The sequence below is a fragment of the Aphis gossypii genome, chromosome 2 (genome assembly GCF_020184175.1).
Source record: "Aphis gossypii isolate Hap1 chromosome 2, ASM2018417v2, whole genome shotgun sequence".
Taxonomy (NCBI): Eukaryota; Metazoa; Arthropoda; class Insecta; order Hemiptera; family Aphididae; genus Aphis; species Aphis gossypii.
The window spans coordinates 33,116,301-33,136,593 of record NC_065531.1 but is presented as its reverse complement, the minus strand read 5'-3'; the positions used below and the strand labels follow the sequence as shown (position 1 = coordinate 33,136,593).

Genomic DNA, 20,293 nt, shown 5'->3' with positions numbered 1-20,293 from the left:
AAATCTTTAGCTATCTATCCAATGTAACCCATGTTATCATGTTACAATATAGGTAGTTTTAACACAGAATTCTGTGGTTTTAATACATTTAATCACCATTCACTGCTGACACCCACTCGGCACTCATCAAATATTTTCATTGCTGTGCTCCAGGACCTAAAATTATGTGCAGTAGCTAATATTAAATGTGCAGTAGCAAATTTAAAAGTGTGCCTTACTTAAATTTGTATTTTAACCGAAGTTATTTTGTTCTTAATTTTGAAATTTTTAGTTATATAAGTATCAAGGATTTATATAGAAGATTGTATTTATTATAACTAATTATTAATAAATACCAAAAACAATAATTATGCTACGAAGAAATATTTTGGAGTATGGAAATAGGGTGTGCAGTAGCAAAATACCTTAATTTTAGGCCCTGCTGTGCTCAAGGTGGATAAATACTAAATAGCAATGTAAAATTTTATAAAAATTAAAAACACTGATTGGAAAATGTACACTAGTTATAATTGCCCCCGGGAGCGCTGACTACCAGATGAGGACTCGTAATGTTCATATTTATTATTTAGTATTCACATTTTCTTTACGAAAACACAATGCACAAAGCCACAAACCACGAATTAAGATATATCTTACTAATACAATTTTTGCAAAGCCATAAAATACAAGATATCAATTAAATTTAAATTATAAATGACTTAATGTATTTTGATTAACATAAATCCATCTTTAATTGTACAATTATTGATAATTACTTATTATCCTCATTTTTTTGGGGAATAATGATTTATGGAATAAATGTAGACATGCAGACATTAGACATGCTACCTATTTTTGTTATAGTTAAAAATCATAATTGATTGTAACCATTGTCATATTAAATAATAATTAAAATAATGGTGAATTTATTATTTACTTGATTTGGTATCTCTACAGGACTCTGATTGACATAATATGTTTATTTTTGTAAAATCATGTAATGATTTTATAAGAATAGCATATTATTAAAAATACCATTTTATTACTCTACGATACGATAATATCAAATGTAGGTATATATCTATTAATCTATTCAGTATTGTGTTTGTGTAAAATAACAGTATAGACTGCAATAATTAAAAAAAATTTTGATCACAATCATAATTAAAGTTAGTTTAAATTAATATTTAATACAAAAAAATAATATTTTTTTCTACTAAAATAATTCAATACTTATTAAATTAATTTTATATATAAAAAAAAAAAAAAAAAAATGGTAAAGAAATATATTATATCGTTCATCAACATCAGTAATAACTAATAAGTAATAACGAATGTACTTAAAAATTTGTTGTAAAAACTTGTTAAATTTATAGTTGAAAAAGAATACATTTTTTTTTATCAAAACATTTTATTTTATTAACATTTTTATATTATAATATATATAATATTTTTATGTTTCAGGCAGAACCACACAAAACTGAGGAGAGAGGATATTATCGATACCGAGACGACGTCTACTGAAGCCATCTAACCAGCTCCTCAAATGTATTTCTGACTTCGGCACCCTTGGCCGAAAGGTGGCTGCACAAAAGCTTTGACCTGACCGGCCAAGGGTGCCGAAGTCAGAAATACATTTGGCGAGCTGGTCGGATGGCTTCAGTAGACGTCGTCTCGGTATCGATAATATCATCGTCGACTACAGTTGGCGTTGGCGAACGATTGGCACACCGATAGAATCAATCCTTCAACTACTGCTTCTACCACACTATCGATATCGGTCTCCTTCTCGATCTCGGTCTCCTTCTCGATCTCGGTCTTCTTCTCGATCTCGGTCTCTTTCTCGATCTCGATCACTGACCACTGTGTCTTCTACGATCGTGGTGTCTTCATCGATTGTGGTATTTTCCTCGACAGCAATCTTTTCTTTGTGTGCTGTTTCAATGGCGGTTTCTATAATTTCGTTTAGCAGATCTTCAATTAATGTTCTTAGACTTTGTTTGGTCGTCATATCTACAGAATTCATTTAATTTCGTTTTTATTTTGCTGTGTAGACTCAATGCGTAAATGTCTCGAATAATTTACGAATGCGAATCAACTCGATCCGAATATCGTCTCCGACACAGTAGAAAATCTCCCAAACAGCGGGTACAGCGTCGTTTATATTATTGTTGGTCATCATAACGTTCATCGATTCTAATCGGCTTACGGAGGATTCCGCAGCACCGTTTATTTTTCCAAATATTTTCATTATTATTTACCTAACAGTACCTATTAAAATAATTTAACGAAGATTTCAAGTATTTTGATTCGTACATTGTACCCGTTTTAAACTTTCAGGTGGTCTTTTTAAATTTATATTTTAATATAAAATTATATTATTCATTAATCAATAACTCTATGAACAAATATATTTTCAACAAAATAGTTTTACGATGACGAGCTGTAAGTACTAAGTGCACATATTATTATCATTATAACGTAATATAATTATGTTATAATTTAATTAATATTGTTAGTTATTATATATTATGACGTATATTATATTACCATGGCCCAAACCATTTTAGATTCTGAACGAAGTGATGAATGTATTGATTTTACAATGGTGTGTGTTTTTTTGTTTTTGTGTTTGTGTACAGCATAACTAGTCGAAATAATGCTCCAATTTCAAACAATGGGGGTGGTTTCCGATGTAAAAGTGAATATCCTTGGTGCATTATAGAGGTAAAAAGTTAACATTTTCCAACAGTTTTCAAAAAAATCGAGAAAAACAAAAAAAAAATGACGGAAAAACGGCAATTTTTCGCAAAACCAGTTTTTGACCAAATCGATTTTTTTTTATGGTGTAATTCAAAAACTAATCACTAAAAATACTTGAAATTTTCACCAAATGTTAATGTCAGTGGTATCCGTATATAGTTAAATTTTCAAAAAATTTTGACTTTTTTGAGTTATTTATAGACCACTGAAATTTTTGATTTTTTTGAGAAATTTTTTTTTAAAGTGTCGATAAAAAATTTTTGGATGACCAAAAAATTTTGAAAATTTAATACAAGGTTCCTTATGAGTTGTTTTTAATGTAGCTAAAAAAAATTAAAAATCGTTAGTCACAATTTTTTTTATAAGCGTTTTTAGTTCAAATTTTTACGAAATCTGTCAAAAACGCGAAAATTTGCAAGTAATTTTGAAGTTGAAAAATCATAAAATTTTTTTCTTTTATAACTAAGTTTTGAAAATTTGGTACAAGATTCTCCATACATTTTTCTTCAAATATCTGTAAAAAAAACTCTACCGGATTCAGACAAAAAATTTTTATGAGTGTTTGAAATTTAAATTTTTACAAAACCGCGTTAAATAACAGTTTAGCCTCAAACGATTTTTGATATTTGTTATTATTCAAAAAGTATAAGTCGTAGATACTTGAAAATTTTACCAGTTATTAAGATTCGCGTTTTCTTTACGTGATTTAAATTTCAAAATATTTTGACTTTTTTTGAGCTATTTGTAGACAACTGAAATTTTCAATTTTTCTGAAAAAATATTTTTAAAGTGTCGATAAAATTTTTTTGGCCTATCAAAATACTTGAAAATTTAATACAAAGTTCCTCATATGTTATTCTTATAGTGATTAAAAATTATAAGAATACATAGGCACAATTTTTTTTTATTAGCATTTGAAGTTCAAATATTGACAAAAATTCGTCAAAACTATGAATACTTGCAATTATTTGTAGGTATATTTCATAAAAATTTTTGTATAAGTAGCTAAGAGTTGAAAATTTAATACAAGGTTTTTCATAAGTTTAGCTTACAATTATTATAAAAGAACTTAAATTTTGTTGTATTCAGGCCATTAAAACATAAACCACCTTTTTCACCAACCACTAGAAATTATATCCTAGGCTGACAAATCATCTTCGTTCAGAATCGTTTTTCGTATACAATGATAACTATCATTGGATTCAAATTTAACACTCCTATAATATATAATAATGATCCATACGGCACCTAATGTACAGCAGAGCGGTACTCACTTGCCCGCTTTTAATACTTGCATTTAAAAATGTATCTAAAAATTGTGTATTTTAGTCTTTTGCAGTTTTGCATAATATACTTAATGAGTACCACTAACATGGCACGCGGCCCTGTTTAGCGAGTGTGCGACACTGCGACTGTTCTATATAAGTTAAGACAAATCAAATATGCCAAACTAAAGATGTCGTGTTGTTGTGATCACACTCGCAGCGATGGAAACAGTTTGCAATGATTATTATAATTTTGTATTATAAATTAAAATAATTAATAACTGTTTTAAACTATTTTCTATTATAAAAGTATGGAAGCTTTAGATTATTTTAATTTATTGTACTATTTAGAAGTACAATATTTTTTTTTCCCCAATATTATTAATAATAATAATTATGATTATAATTTCTAATAATTTTAGGATATCAAGCATTTACAAAAAAATAAAAATAATTTACACACATATAATATATATATTTTAAATTCAATTTCTTATACATTTAAATTATTTAATATATTATTAAATGTTTGTGCAAATAGTATAACTGAATAATTTACTATACGAGAACAAATAATAGAAGAAATTACATCTATAATAAACAATAACAAATATAAAATAATAATCATAATTAAAATAATAGTAGAATGAGACATACATTTAAAATAATACTAAAAATGTAGTTGATAAATATTAAACATACATCAACATAATATAATTAACAAATAAACGTGAGTAAAAAATGTATTATTTTTTTCAGAAAATGTAAGTTACTTCACATTAATATATCTAATACCACATATAGAACTTAGATCAAGGAAAATAAAATGAAATGCACAACGCTTCAAAAATTAATTGCAATTTTTTTATACTTGAAACAAAAATGAAATGAATATAAAATTTTGAAATATTGAGCAATGTGTTGTATACTTGCATTTTTGATTTTGATTTAGGTAGCAATATACAAAAAGACTAGTTACATAAATATGTGACAAATCTAATTTGTAAAAGCTGTGTTTGTATAAAGCGATGTAAATGTTAACAGTATTGCTAAGTAGCACAAAAAGTTAGTTTGTGTTTTCAAAAGTAAAATAAAAATTGTCAAAACTTTTAAAAACGTTGCTTATGAATCAACAAAAAAGAGATCATTTTTTGGGGGGGAGGGGGGGACCTAGAAGCACCATATAAATATAACATTGTGTTTAGTATTATGTTACACCTAAACACCTAATAATATTAGATAGTTATTTAATTTATTAAAAGCAAATATGAAATAGTTTAGTTTTATGATTAAGCATAAACATTAAAAACTAATACAAAATGCTATATACTTATTGTTTTCAACAAACATTCATGAAGAATGTGTTGTGTAACTAAGTACCAATTTGCAAAAAAAAAAAAAATACTATCCACTATTATATTTTACAAATAGCAATAACGACCATATCGAAATTAAATATTCAACTGAATTACACCACATCAAACAGAAATTGTTATTAAAATTTAAGCAGAAATTAATTTGAAGATATAATATAGTAAAAGTCTATTTTAAATAAATGATCCATATAAAATAAATCTTCAGTAGTGTGTAGGTACTACATTAATCTAATTATATATGTATATGTTTAAAGTTTCATATATTTAGACTAGCTACTGATCTATATTGCATACAATATAAATATATAATAGGGATGAACACTTGCTAACTATTACTAATACTGGAAATAGGCATTTATAGTGTTGGTACTATATCATTAAGGTCAAAATCCCATGCATAAGTCAACAGGTCAAGATCACTCAATTGTTGAGACATGCCTCCAATAGAAGCGAGATCATCACTTATTTCTGCAACATTTGTCTTCAACAACGGTACCGCAGGCCGTAATAAATCAGTTACTTTTACACTCACTCTTTTCACCTATAAAATAGCATTAATTATTAAATTATCATCAAATATAAATATACACAACTTTAAATTCCATTAAATATTAAGAGGACTACAACTGCTAAATTTTTTTGTCTTCGTTTTACAAATATGTAAAGTTGTATCCAAACCAATAGTTCCTAATTAGCATTAAGCGATAGACCCTAAGCTAAAACTTGAATTAATTAATGTATATTTTTCTTATATACTTAACAAAGTGGTATCTCACTTTCTGCACATGTGTGTTTCAAAGTTTTTGAGACATGAAAAAGAAGAAAAAATTCTTTCTTTGTGTGTGGTTGGCATAATGAGGCTAGAGGCTTAATTGTCTAATTAAGCATTAAGTCAACTCTCTAATATTGACCTATATACTCCTAGGGGTCAATAGAAAACCTATTATGAACTATATACCAAGAATTTAATTATTAGAAACATGTGTCTAACATTTTTGGAAACCAAGTTTCAGATTTCCCGTCTTAAGTAGTTATGTAATTCAATATCATCAAAATAGTCAGAAAACATGTATTTCCTACAAAAATCTGGACACAGCTTATCAAAGTAAAATTATAATGAACAATTTACATTTAGTTTCATACATTTTAATATGAGAGTGAATTGACCTAATATCAAATTTAAAAGTAAAAAAATTCTTTATATTTTAATAAGTCAATATGTAAAACATAACAATTCAAAAATGATCATAAGTTGTTTCAAAAAAAAAAAAAAAATAACTTTAAACAGAATAAAGGCATTGAAGTTTGAAAATAGATTCAATTCACTTTAATATCAAAACAAACAAAATTAAAATTAGATTTTTAAATGTATACTTGTCATATTAATAACTTGTAAGACGAAGACAAAAAATGTGTGTGTGTGTAATATTCTCTTAAGGTCTCAGTATTTAATAGTAACCAAATAACATACATGATATTAGAACTTCTTAAATTAAACTTTTTAAATATTAGACAAGAAATTACATTTTCATACACCTACTCAAATTTAAATTTAAAATAAATATGTTGCATTTATATACATACTTTATATTTTTATTTAAAGCCTATTAGTGTTTATTCATAAAGTTTATAGATATACAAAAGTTTTATTATGTAAGTCTTAGAATTTAGATATTGTATCACTAGGACTTAATAAATGTTTTAATGACATAACTGATGCTTCTCAAAATGATTGATAAAATATCCTAAATTATATGAATAAAAGTTTTTAAGCATTTTTTAAAAATCATGGGATGCTTTGATTTATATAGAATGAAGATAATGATTTTTTAGTTCATAAGAAAAATAAATAAATTGAATTCACTAATAAAGTTACTAAAATATATAAGTATATGTATAGTAAGAAAGTAATATTTAAAAAAATATATATAATTGAAACACACTTGTTTAGTAAAAGTATGAGCCAACAAATTGGGTGCAGAAGGTCTACTTTCTGGATCTCTTTGACAACACAATTCAACAAGATTGTGAAACTCTTCTGTAAACATCCTTGTATATACACTGCTCACGGGTGCTGCATTCACGCCAATTGTTTCTTCAGACTGGTATCCATTATCAGCTGCATTATCTTCATATGGGTAGCATGTAGTGCAGTCAAGCAAGTGTGGAATTAGACCTTTGACTTTTTGAGTAAGCATAAGTGTTGTATCGGTTTCAGCAAAAGGAACAAAACCATTTGCCAGTTCGCATGATGTTATGCCTATACTGTAAATGTCAGACTTTTCGTTGTATCCGAGCAAATTTTGTTCAAGCATCTCGGGACTAGACCAATTCAAGTTGTTAGCAGATTGCAGTGGCAAGGAATGTAAATTGGATCGTTTATCGATTGGACACATGCTACGTAAGCCTGATAAGCATGCATGTCCATCTGCACGTATCAATATATGACCTGCCTTTATAGCCCTGTAGGAAAAAAGAGCTATAAAAATATTGATTAATACTAGCAGTGGGGAAAAGCTACAAACCTGTGCACGAGTCCTTTATTGTGAATATACTCCAGTCCCAACAGAACATCCCTGAGCACAAATGCTATAACTGTTTCCGGTAATCCTTCCACAAAATGGTTGCGTAACAAGTCTCTGCATGAACCATACCCCATGAGTGGGAACACAACATACAGCTGGCTCTTATCCAAGAAGGAAGTTACATATGGAATAAGGTTCGGGTGCATCAGCTGCCTAGTGTTGTAGATCTCATCCTGTATAAGCTGACAATCAGTTTTCGACATGCTGTCTAAGTTGAAATTTTTCATAGCCACCAGGTTGCCGCTCTTATTGTGTTTGCCCAGAAAGACGACCGCTCGGTCCGAGAAACACGACCCCAAAACCGAGCACATGGTGTATTGTTTCAAGTCGGGTTCGAAGTTCATGATGCGACACGGGTTTCGGATACTTTATGAACGAGTGAAGGGTGGTCTAAGCGTAGCCGGTATATAGGTGAGTTGGAATTGCTTAATGTTATTTATTAAATACACGCATAGAAACGTAACTCAGTCAACTATTACAACATTAATGACACAAAATTAAATGAAATTTAAAATTCCACTAATTTATTGATAATTAATAATGTAAAGGAAAAATTTTAGTATTAGTTGTAACATACAGGAAAATCGTTTTGATAACACGTTCGATTGTGATTGCGTGAGTTGTAGTCTTACGATAGCCGGATCGTTATCACCACCCGCGCAATCATATGTTTTTATTTAAGTACGCCTTGTAACACTTCAAATACCTGTATAGTCAACGGTAGACGGTATGACACTTTTACACAATAGTATAGCCATATATGTAAATGATTGTTATGTTATTATAGTGTGTTACTATACCTAATTATAATAATATGTGTCATACCTACTTATATAGTATTATAGCTGTGAATTTGTGGCCTTAGTATTTTAGTGTTACCATCAAAAATTGCAAAATTGTACTAAATCAATAAACAAAAATGTGAAGTAACCGGTCTTTTGTACAATTACAGGTTTCGAGTGTTCCTATGACAGTATTCATGGGCGCCCATAGGTAACATTTTAGAAGGGGGATCAAAATAAAAAAAGCTCAAATGTAAAATAATAAAGATAATAATAATATTAATATTATAGTAAATGGTAATATTTATTGAACTACAAGTTCATAATATTTTTTGTACAGGGGGGGGGGGGCAATTGCCCTATCTTTCTCCCGCCAATGGACGCCCATGTCAGTATTTATTAATGTACAATTTATAGTAAATTTATTTACTTAATAAATTAAATAACAGTAATATAATGAATGTAATGACGTATAATGTAATGTATAATGTAGTAATGTTTTCGGAAAATGAATTCAGCCTAACATATATTATATAATATCTAGTAAAGAAATTCTCTATAATAGCAATAAAAATATATTAAAATTTGTTTTAAAGTATTATTTTAACTTACCAAACAGGGCCGGATTTAGAACAAGTGCCGCCCTAGGCCATTTTAAATATGCCGCCCCTATCGGCTTAAGCCAGGTTAGATTTTGTACCAATTTGTGATGATTTATTTAAATATTCCTTTAAAAATAGGTAGTTTATTTTGTTGGATACGTCAATACCAACTTTGCCCTAGCTTCTATAGATGGAGATAATAACAAATTCATGCACAATATGGAAAATTTTTAAACACAGCATTACAAGTGGCTTTTTCGAAATCAGCATAGAAAACATTTATTTGAATGGTTTGTTAGTCAGTTGATCTCAAAGTTTGTTTGTTACGTAAAAAAAAATAAACAACGGGAATATAATAGTTATTTTTGTAAATATATAAAGTATATAGTTGCATAACATTTTTTGCCGCATAAGTAAATGTTTCATCTCCAAAAACATGTTCCGCTTTTGAAATCGCTTCTAAATTTATTTTGCACGTACCTAAATACAATTGTATTTTTGTCATTAGTCATCACTCACAATTCATAAAACAAAATTGTTCACCTTTGTATTCAATTTTATTTTGCATTTCATTTAACCGCATTCGATAGCAAGTTCGATCGTTGTCGGTAAATTCGGAAGATACTTTTTTCTTATATTATATGTAAGAACGTTTAAACAATTTAATATCTATATGATTTAAATTTATCGAAATATCTCCAATATTTTGTAAATCTTGACGTATCAATTTACTCGGAAGTTGAAAGTATAGGTATGCAAGTCATCATTTGCATAACATTTTAAAGAATTTCTCAAAATTTCTCTAAAAATTAGAAATTATCTGGGCAGTATGTATCTTTCGACTGTGTGTGTTTGATATATTAATTACCTTTGTAACTGATTCATTGACTGTAACTCTTGATATAAATTTTTATTGGTACATATAAACAATAGATAGATTTTAAAATACGAAACTCACTATGCTTAAAGTTTTCAATATTAAAGCTGCAACGTTTTCTCTAATATTATTTAAGATTATGAGAGTTTATTGAGTCAATTGAATTAATTCACTATTTTAATATAACATATAGTAACAAAACACTGCAATAAAAAAGCAAATTTGGTGCGTAATCTAATCTAACATGACTGAATGTTATGTAGTTTTGGATAAGTAACTTAATGTTGAAGACATTGTTATCATTTGAATTTAAATTAAACATCGAATCTCTTATTTTTTAAATGTAAATAACGATTAGGTAATTTAAATCTTGAATAAAATACTATGTAAGTAGGTAGTTACTCTATTATCTCTGTGGTAAAACCCATGACCAGAATTTGAAAAAAAAATTTCAGTCTCGAGGCTGATTGTCAATTTAAAAAAAGTGATAAAACAAAAGTTCTTCTTAATAATTTAAGGATGTCGTTAAATATAAATCTATGCGTAAATCATCAAATACGTATTTAGAATTTTACGCTTAGAAGCTACTTCCTTCTCGCACATATTGTGGTCCACTACTCTCACAATCCTTATAAATGTAAATTTTTGACAATACAACTAGTGGACTCAAAAAAGCAACCCAATAATCTGGTTCAAAACCTCAACGAAATAATGCTGATGATTGTGATATTTTGATGCAATGAAATCGTATTTTCTTTTAAAATGTTTATGTTTTATCTACTATGGAGTTAGCTCAATACACTAAATTTTTCTTTGCAATTTGTATCTGTTATTTGGTAAACTATTATGAAAATATTGTATATTACTAAATAATAAGTATAGACTATTCTTTTATGAGTGATGATTCAAAAAAAAAAATAATAATAATAGTAGTAATAATATAGTCAAAGTCAACTTTTGGCTAAGTGAACGAGAAGAAAATGATCGCATTGCGGATTCTGAATCAAAACTATCGCACGTGTTTTGAACGTCAATGTATATTTATTTAAAAGCTCATCGGTCATTTTAACACTGCCCAAGTTTTGTATTTTTGAAGTCGAAACAAAATCTTAACTTCAGTTTTCACGCCCTCTATAATCTATATGTATAAGTTTCTTTCTATTTTTCTTTAAATTATAATACATATAGGTATTACAAAATCAACTAGACAAGATCACATATCATAAAAAGAAATATGTTATTATAAGATTAACGTGAACATGTATCTATGAAAGAAAATCTTTGTTCTATTTCACATTATTTATTTTTATTAAAATGTATAATTATGGCCTAAGGGAATGTTAAAGAATATAGTTTAAGATTAAAAAATATCGATTTATACTGTCTATTGATTTTATTTTTAGTATTTTTAATAACTTATGTCACGAAACTGTTTTATTTTTATTTACGCCCACTCTATAAAGCCACTGCGTTGGTATCTGCCGTCTGGTGAACGCGTTCATTCAAAAAACACATTATTTATATTTTATATTTTATTACAGATACTTACCTAGAAATTTTAAGACTTTTTGTATCTGAACGAATTTGATTATTATTATTCTGACATACGATATATTAATATGTGTTATATCATTCTATTTTTTAGCGTATTTAACTTTTAATTTAAATAGATAATATTTGATATTCGGAAGATAAAGAACCAATAAAAAAAAGCACCGAAAAATCATCTATTTCGAAAAAAAATATATGTTCTATAAACAGTACAAAATATAATTTATAGCTATACTTGTATATTATATGTATATAGCTTTATTTACTCAATAACTATTTACTAAAGAGTTACAGAGTTTCTTTTTTTTTTTGTTGGGGATTATTTTGGGAGTTTTTCCACTAAATTCCTAATATTTATAATATTAATGTAGAATAATCTAATCGTATTAGTAAGTCCGGTATGATTATAAAAGTTAAAATGTTTTCTTCATAACAATTCTTGTATAAAGTACCTACATAAGTTATATAATTTAATTTTAGTTCTATGATTGTCATTCAGTGGTGGTCAAACGTTGGGAATATGAGGGAGATAGATCCCCATGACCTTTTTTCAATATTTATAACGATTTATATTATATTATAATGTATTCAATTTTTTTCTGATTTTTTTCCTCTAAAACCATAAATGATCAATTATGGTAAATTTCCACAGAATAATAATATGATCTTATGTCTTATGAGTTATGACTATAATCATTTTATCTTATACACTGTGTCACTTGTATAGTATATTATTATCTAGACTCATATCTAGGAATAATGCTATATTATTACCATGTATATTTAGTTGTCAATACAAAATACACGGATTACGGAAGTACCTTGATCGATAATCGAAACACCCTCCAGCCTCCTCACAGGCCTCTTGCATAGGTCAATACGTGTAACCAAGTCATAAAGTCATTCCTCCTTAGTCGATTTATCGATTCACCATTAATATTTGTCATAATATTTTGTCGTCACAAAGAGCCAGATTTATATTCTCTTAAACACCTAAAATATGATGCAAATATTATCGAAAAAACCCTTCAAGTATTCTCATTATATTTTCTTAGGAAATTAAAAAATATGTAAAAATAATCAAAAAATATCTGTATAATATGACAATGTTGAATACAACATTCCTTTAATTAATTTGTGAGGTATTATACTAGTGTATTATTATTATATTTATAATATAAAAATAACAATATAATATTAAAACACGAAAACAATATTCCTGTGGTATATTTATTAAAAGTTGTATTAAACATTAAGTCACAGTATGAAAAAATAACAATTAATAATAAATTAATATTTTTTCATAATTTACAAAATATTCCAATATAATATGCTAAATAAGTTAAATATTCTCTATCCCCTTAAATATTCTCAAATATGCAAAAAATACTTTTTCCTGCTAACTCAGAATTAAACAAATCGTTTACATTTAATATTTATTACTCTTATAACTCATAAGACTGCGTAAACTCAGTAATAATATTTAAAAACATATAAATCCGGTCTTTAGACTCATCAGTCATCACTGTTTTTCGTTCTTTATACTTGTACTGTATCGTGTATAATACTGCTTGTGTCTACCCCCAAAATTCAGGACCAAGTACGCCGCTGACTGTTGTCATTGTGACTCATTATGAACAATACAAACCGACATTGTTTATGATAAATCTGATGTGTTATGAGTATATGTATTTATTACGACTTAATGAAATTAAAAACTCTAAATTTATTATTTATAATCTATTACATTGAAAAACGATTCTGAAAATATGATTAGAATTAACTTAAACTCCTAATTTTGATATTTATTTAACATGTTTTTAGTGGTTAGGAAAAGTACAGTCAAAATCCAAAAATAATTAATTTCCAGTTGATATAGAATAAAGTACCACTTACATGACGTTTAGGAATTGTTTTACTACTTAAAAAAGTGTTATCAGAATAATAAATATCACTAAAACAATTCTTAAAATTCTCTAAAAATCTTTTTTAATTTTACTAAGGTTATAAAAATATAATACTATACTCGGGATCGAGACTACTGTGCATAAATTTGTTATTTTATAAATACACAATAAAAAACATAAATTATGATTTATTATTTATAGTGTGTTAATAAAATAATTGTGGTTGCATGAATATTTAATGAATTTAATAAAACTAATTCTATAGATATAGAACATTTTTTGTTGTTGTTATTATACTTCGATGCGAACCAAAGAATAAATGTTTCTTGGTTTCAATTTTTATTAGAAAAAAATATATCAATAGGGGAATTTCCCCTATTGCTATTTTTTCTTCCATCCGTTAATAAGTATGAATTCAATTAGCCAACGCCCAACACCATAACAACGATTTCAACAACTATAGAATCATAAATTATTTTATTTTTAAGATAAATTAGTATAACGGTAGTTGGTACTTACAGAATTGCATTAATTTTATACTTTCTCAATATCTAAGTATGCTGTTTTTATTGACATTTTATATTAAAAAATTCTGATAATATTTCATTTTATAATATATATATTTTTTAATTTAAGGTTCTATTTATAGTCTATACTTTAATCGTTGTTTATAAATAATAATAAATCAATAAAATCTCAAATCAATTCATAAGAACTAAAGAGGCATATAATTTTATATATTTTATATGTTATATTGAATAAATAATTACTAATGACTAATGATTTATATTATAAATTAATACATTAAAAACTTTATTAGTTATTAATAATGTGTTGAGCTGTTGAGCATAAAATGGAATGAACTTATTAAAAAAAAAAAGAATAGTTGTCTATAACGAATATATTGGTTGTAAATTATTATTATACCTATATTTATATTATTATTTATATATTATATATTATATTATATTATTTATATTATATATTATGCTCCAGGACCTACAACCTAATAATTTATGTAATTTATTTTACTCTTTTTGATGTGGGACGTATTTTAGTTATTGATGTTGAGATTATAAAAATTCAATTTAATTAACGAATACCAGCAGGTAGCAATTGATGATAGTCTAAAAAATATAAAATTAAGCTTTTTTTGATTTTAAGCCTTAAAATGGAATACTTGGAAGCTTTGCTTTGATGAATTATAACTCGTTTTTGTAATATCTGTAATGAAAAAATCTTTAATAAAAATCGTTTTAAATTGCACACAACATGGTTAATTGGTGTGTGTTTTTCAATTGGTAACCAGATGAATCAGTGGCATATTTTTGATCACCATTCGCTAGTATTCCTTATTTAAAACAAACGTATATTTAGATTTTGGTAAGAATAATAATTAATATTCATTTTAATTTTAACGGAATTTTTTATGACATAATATACACTGCTGATTTTAAATTTCATCATTGCATGAATGAGCATTGAATATTTTCTTACGATCTTCGAGTTCACATTTCGCTGTATTTGAATATTAATATATTATATTGTTAAATTGTTTTATGATATACAAACCTATTATATTATATTATTGTACAATATGTTTGATCGTTTGATGACTATGAAATATATGAATAAATCGCACTGCCAAAATTATTGATTAACTAAAGATAACCTAATAATATCAGATGTAAAAATAATAAAAATAGTTTCATCATGTTTATCATTCAGTAGGTATTGTCGTATTGAATATCCGATATTATAATAATATATATATGTATATAATATATATAATACGTAATATTTAAATGTACAAAATAAACATTCACTGATGTACATATTAATTTTAGGTCCTGACTTCTTGAGGGAAAATACGTATTGACTTAATAGAGAGTGGTTCTATAATAATTTTCACTGATATGTGTTTTTATTTTTTTATTTGTTTGCTCTTCGAAGTAGATATTAGTTATTTTATTTTAGATTAATCGAAATATAGGTACAATATTATTATATTTTATTTCTGTATAGTGTATAATGATTATAATATAATTATTAAAATATCAAGGAATACTTTTGGAACTTTTAAAAATAACTATTATAAACAATATAAACTACATAGTCATTTACTGAAAACCATAGTATCCAGTTGTATAAAATTGATTTATACAGTATCCTAATAATTTTAAAGTTTTTTTACTACGAAATATATTTTTTACACTAGTAAAACGTAGATACTTTCTTGTCTATGAATATTTCATATATCCATCGTGTTAATAGTAAATTGACAAAAATCGTGAATAAAAGAGTATGAATTGTTTATGTTACTAATTTTATCAATTAATTATTGAGTAGCATCGTCTTAATATGTTGAATGATTCAATTAGTGTTTCTAAATTATAAATGTTAGAATAATATTATTTTATTTTTAGACAATTTAGAGTATTTTGGTGCAAACTAATAATACCACTCAAAATGGATTAAAGTAAAAAAAAATTAATAGAATAATTATTTTATGCGAAAAAATTGTAATAATTAATAAAAAATAATCTGTTAATACATAAGTACTTAACTGTTTAGATGTTTAGTGTAGTTTTTGTATTCTTTGATCGGTTCTCGCAATCGGGTTTTATCAACCGATTGCATACATGAAAATGACGACGACGAATGTAAACCTAATGTATACTTCTACAAGCACTTAAATAATTTTCTATGATTGGTTTTCTTTCGTGACACGGATGACACCGTATTATTTACTTATACAATAATCAACGGAAAGTTTGGACCACGAAGGTTTGGCTAATAACAAATTATGTGGTCAGATGCTACTGTAGTTCCATAAGAGGATTGTTGATTCGGGATAAGTGACTGAGCGAAGCAGTTATATTAATTTAAGTAATTTAAACGATTTAAATATAAATATATAATTATATACTTCATCGGACGGTGGTGCAATTACACATTTCATAAACAATAATATAGTTATTATTTACATGCTTAAATTATTATCACGGAGTACCTACTGGCTATAATTAATGTGTATACTTATTAATTACAATTTACAATACTATATCAATACAATATTATTATTTATTAATAATGAACGCTGCATAAAATTTTATGTATGTATTGATATTTATTGAATTACATTTATCAGGTCTTCCTTATTTAAAATTCGTTCATTATTTTTTACAACGATTAAATAGACACCTAATTTAAAGAATTATTAGTATTTTTTTAAATTTAATTTTGAAAGAAATATGTGTTAAATCTAAATATGTCTCATAATAGCTACTTATAAAGTTATGAATATTTATTTTTGGTAAAAATCATTATTTTAATTTCAACCCATTTCTATATTATTTTATTTGATGTTTTTTCTTTTATAGCGAATGGTTTTGAACTTTTATTTGTACAGTACCGCCAATAAGTGAAAAAAAATATATTAAATAAAAACATGTAAACAAAAATGCACAATAAAAGGCGAATAGAAAATGTGTTGTGGGCACAAGAAAAAAAGAGAAAAAAAATGAAACTGCAACTATATACTGGCGTCACCAAGACGGGTGTAATCCATTCAAATGGCCACACTATCGACTAGCAAAAAAAATATATTGGTTTGTTTTTTCCTTAAACAGAGACGCGAAAGAAGAAAACATTTTCCGGAAGTTGACAAAGAGGAAATGTCATGATGAAAAATGCGAATCGAATCCAAATAAAAAACTTATGCTGATCCTGACTTTTGCATTGTGTGTTATCATGACGGTAGCTAGAAGATTCGTAGAAATGAAATAAAGACTAAATTGGACTATTGAAAAGTTATTCATTTATAGTTTTTTATAAAAGCTGTAATTGAACTAGTTAAATTGAATTTAATATTGAGAAGACACTACAAAAAATATGAGTATAATATTATTTAATAACGTACATGCTATACGCGTATTAAAATATTATTGTATTACGACCAACCAGACAACTATTATAATGATAAATTTGCAGTACAGTATAACCATTAACCATGCACACTATAGGTAGGTATCTCTAACGACTTAATGTAAATATATCCGAATGAACAGAGCGGGTCTTAGTCCTTAGATGAATGATCACCCCGGGCTATCGACATTTTATGGTACTCTTCTTTGTTAAAAGGTTCATTATCATTATAATATACTCGTTGTTAACTTAGTTAAACTTTCAATAAAAATATCTAATAAATTTGGTTGTACTCACACAATTTTTTTATATTATGTTAAAAACTACACAAATAAGCTAGTACCTATCTAGTGTTAAATTTTTACTTAAAACTATGTGTGTTAGAATGCATGTAAAGTGAGTGACTTTTTATAATAATTGTTTGTACGCTTTTAAAATTTCCATTCATCATCATCATAGCAGCAGCGCCGTCATGTCTTTAACCAGATAAACATTAAATGTTAATTACTAATGTCGATAATAAACAATAATTTATTCGAGTTTATAAATTAAATTCGTGATAAATGTTACAAGGCTGACTCGCATGCAGTGACTATTAATTGGATACTTTCATGTCAAGTCAGTAAACACATACCATTGCTATTTTGTTATGGTAAAATATAAAAATATAAAATAAAATTATCATTGTGTAATATAAATATATACTAATATAAATCAAAGAAATTCCTACTTTAAAGTAAATCATTACTTTTAAAATAACTAAGAAAAATAAAATTTAATATTCAAGAAATCTTAGAGCTTAATAAAACTTCAAAATTCTCTCAGATACGACCTTGTTTACCTATGCATATTTATTTTACATATTATTACATATTAAATATGCGCAACATAAAATCAAGTTGAGTATCTATTTGTTTTGATTGTTTAACTTTTATAAAAAATTTAATCAAATATTTACTGAAGTACAACAGCATTATTAAAAAATATATAAAATCAAAATTAACTTCACAAAAAACAACTTATATTTTTTTCATATCTAAATATATATTCATTATATTTTTATGTTCATAACTGTAATTAAAATATAGATACATTTAAAATTTTTCCTGATATAAAGGTAATAATAATGTAGTAAATTTATAATATAACGTTTAAAAACTATTTAATAAAAGTACTTTGGTATTTTTTAAATTTATTTAAAATATTAGTTTTTCAACTTAAAACTTTTTATTAAATAACATTTTATAGACAATCATTCTGGAACTAATGAAGTGTCTATTGCTATTTTTAGAGACTTATTTAAAGTTTTGACACCCGCCTTAGGTAAAGCTTTGATACTGCTTTTATTCTCCTCTTTCCATTCATTAAAAAATGAGTCACCGACCAATATTTTAAATTTTATATCATTATTTATTAATTGAAACAACTTTATTGGTTTTTGTCAATGTTTTTTTTTATTATTTAGAAAGGGTAGAGTGAACTTAGTGTACTACTACCCTCTTATCTTAGAGAAGAAGTTTTCACGTGTGTATTCACGTCACTCCCAGTGGAGTAGATCTGGCGGAGGAAGGGTGAGGAATCAAATCGACGGCGGGGAAATACGAAGTAGTATTTTTTTTGCATTGTGCCCAAGTTCTAACCAATGTCTATGCTCGTTATAACTAGCTGTGTGACCAATGCATCACACTGCCCTATAATGGCAATCGTTTGATCACAAAAAGGTTTGAAAATGCTTAATATTGATATTGATAAATATATGTTGTCTTTAAGTTTTTTTTTAAATAATTGTCTCATTTAGGAATTTTAGAAATAATAAGTGTTTTTTTTAAATATATTATCTTTAACTACATTTTTAGAATCGGCACAGCTTGAAGTAATGCTTTAATCTCTAAACTCTAAAAAAATCCTTATACGGGTTATTGGTACTTAATAACTCCATCTACACAAGTCCTTAATTATTTTGAATAGAAATTTATTAGTTCATATTTATAAGTTCAAGAAAGTTAATTAAGAATTCAACTAATATTTATTTATCATACGATTTATTAGTGTAAAAATGAACGTTCAAAATTATTATTATTACCTACCTAATTTTTATGTTATAATCAAAACATGGTTTGTATTTTACTTTTAAAATACTTCCTGCAGAAATTATCTTAAAATGTATGAAGTATGTATGGTTTTCGGGAATACCTAGTAATTTTCGAAAAAATTACTTTTCAACATTGAAGAATTATCGGATTATCCGATAAAATTATAATTATAAATGAATAGTTATTGCGCAACTTATCATAAACCTATTTTAATTGTTACTATGTTAATATTTTTTTTTCTTATATGTAATATATATGAAGTATATTTGTACCTATATGTTTTTATATTATAATGTTTATTTTTTTTATAAATGGTTCACCATTTTAAAACTGTAAACTTTTATCATGTAGAAAATTTGTTGTTTAATTGTATTTGTTACTATAGTTTTTTAATTTTTAATCTATATCATATAAAAGTCTCTAACTTTCTATCTCCAACACAAGCGACACGCCTAAAAGAAATAGATTAATCGATAAATTGTTATATATTTTTTTAATTATTATGTATAATGTATATATTCTTTTTCAATCAATAATAATAAAAAAAAATTGATAAAAACTAAAATTATTTATATGTATAAATATG

The 20,293-nt window shown here is 26.2% G+C and overlaps 1 protein-coding gene and 1 long non-coding RNA gene across 4 annotated transcripts; one reads left to right on the top strand and one right to left on the bottom strand.

Moving 5' to 3' along the window:
• Positions 1–5,687: 5,687 nt before the first annotated feature.
• On the bottom strand, positions 5,688–8,568 carry LOC114121355 (STE20-related kinase adapter protein alpha). The gene is made up of 3 exons (XM_027983649.2): positions 7,909–8,568; positions 7,327–7,846; positions 5,688–5,924 (listed from the first exon to the last, which is right to left on the bottom strand). The coding sequence occupies exons 1-3, from the start codon at positions 8,310–8,312 to the stop codon at positions 5,739–5,741; spliced, it is 1,110 nt and encodes a 369-aa protein (XP_027839450.1). The 5' UTR covers positions 8,313–8,568; the 3' UTR covers positions 5,688–5,738.
• A 7,391-nt stretch (positions 8,569–15,959) lies between these two features.
• Positions 15,960–17,498, top strand: LOC126550048 (uncharacterized). 3 transcript variants are annotated; one of them, XR_007604073.1, is made up of 2 exons: positions 15,960–16,576; positions 17,071–17,498. It is a non-coding gene; the product is annotated as an uncharacterized LOC126550048 (long non-coding RNA). The 3 variants fall into 3 exon arrangements; XR_007604074.1 differs by lacking the exon at positions 15,960–16,576 and adding an exon at positions 16,625–16,803; XR_007604072.1 differs by lacking the exon at positions 15,960–16,576 and adding an exon at positions 16,812–17,003.
• The last annotated feature ends 2,795 nt before the right edge of the window (positions 17,499–20,293 follow it).

Excerpts from the sequence above, each read along its gene's own strand:
- LOC114121355 (XM_027983649.2), bottom strand. The coding sequence starts at position 8,312 with ATGAACTTCGAACCCGACTTGAAACAATACACCATGTGCTCGGTTTTG. Across the intron at positions 7,847-7,908 it reads AATAAAGGACTCGTGCACAG|GGCTATAAAGGCAGGTCATA; the intron begins GTTTGTAGCTTT and ends TTTTTCCTACAG. Across the intron at positions 5,925-7,326 it reads CTCATACTTTTACTAAACAA|GTGAAAAGAGTGAGTGTAAA; the intron begins GTGTGTTTCAAT and ends GCTATTTTATAG.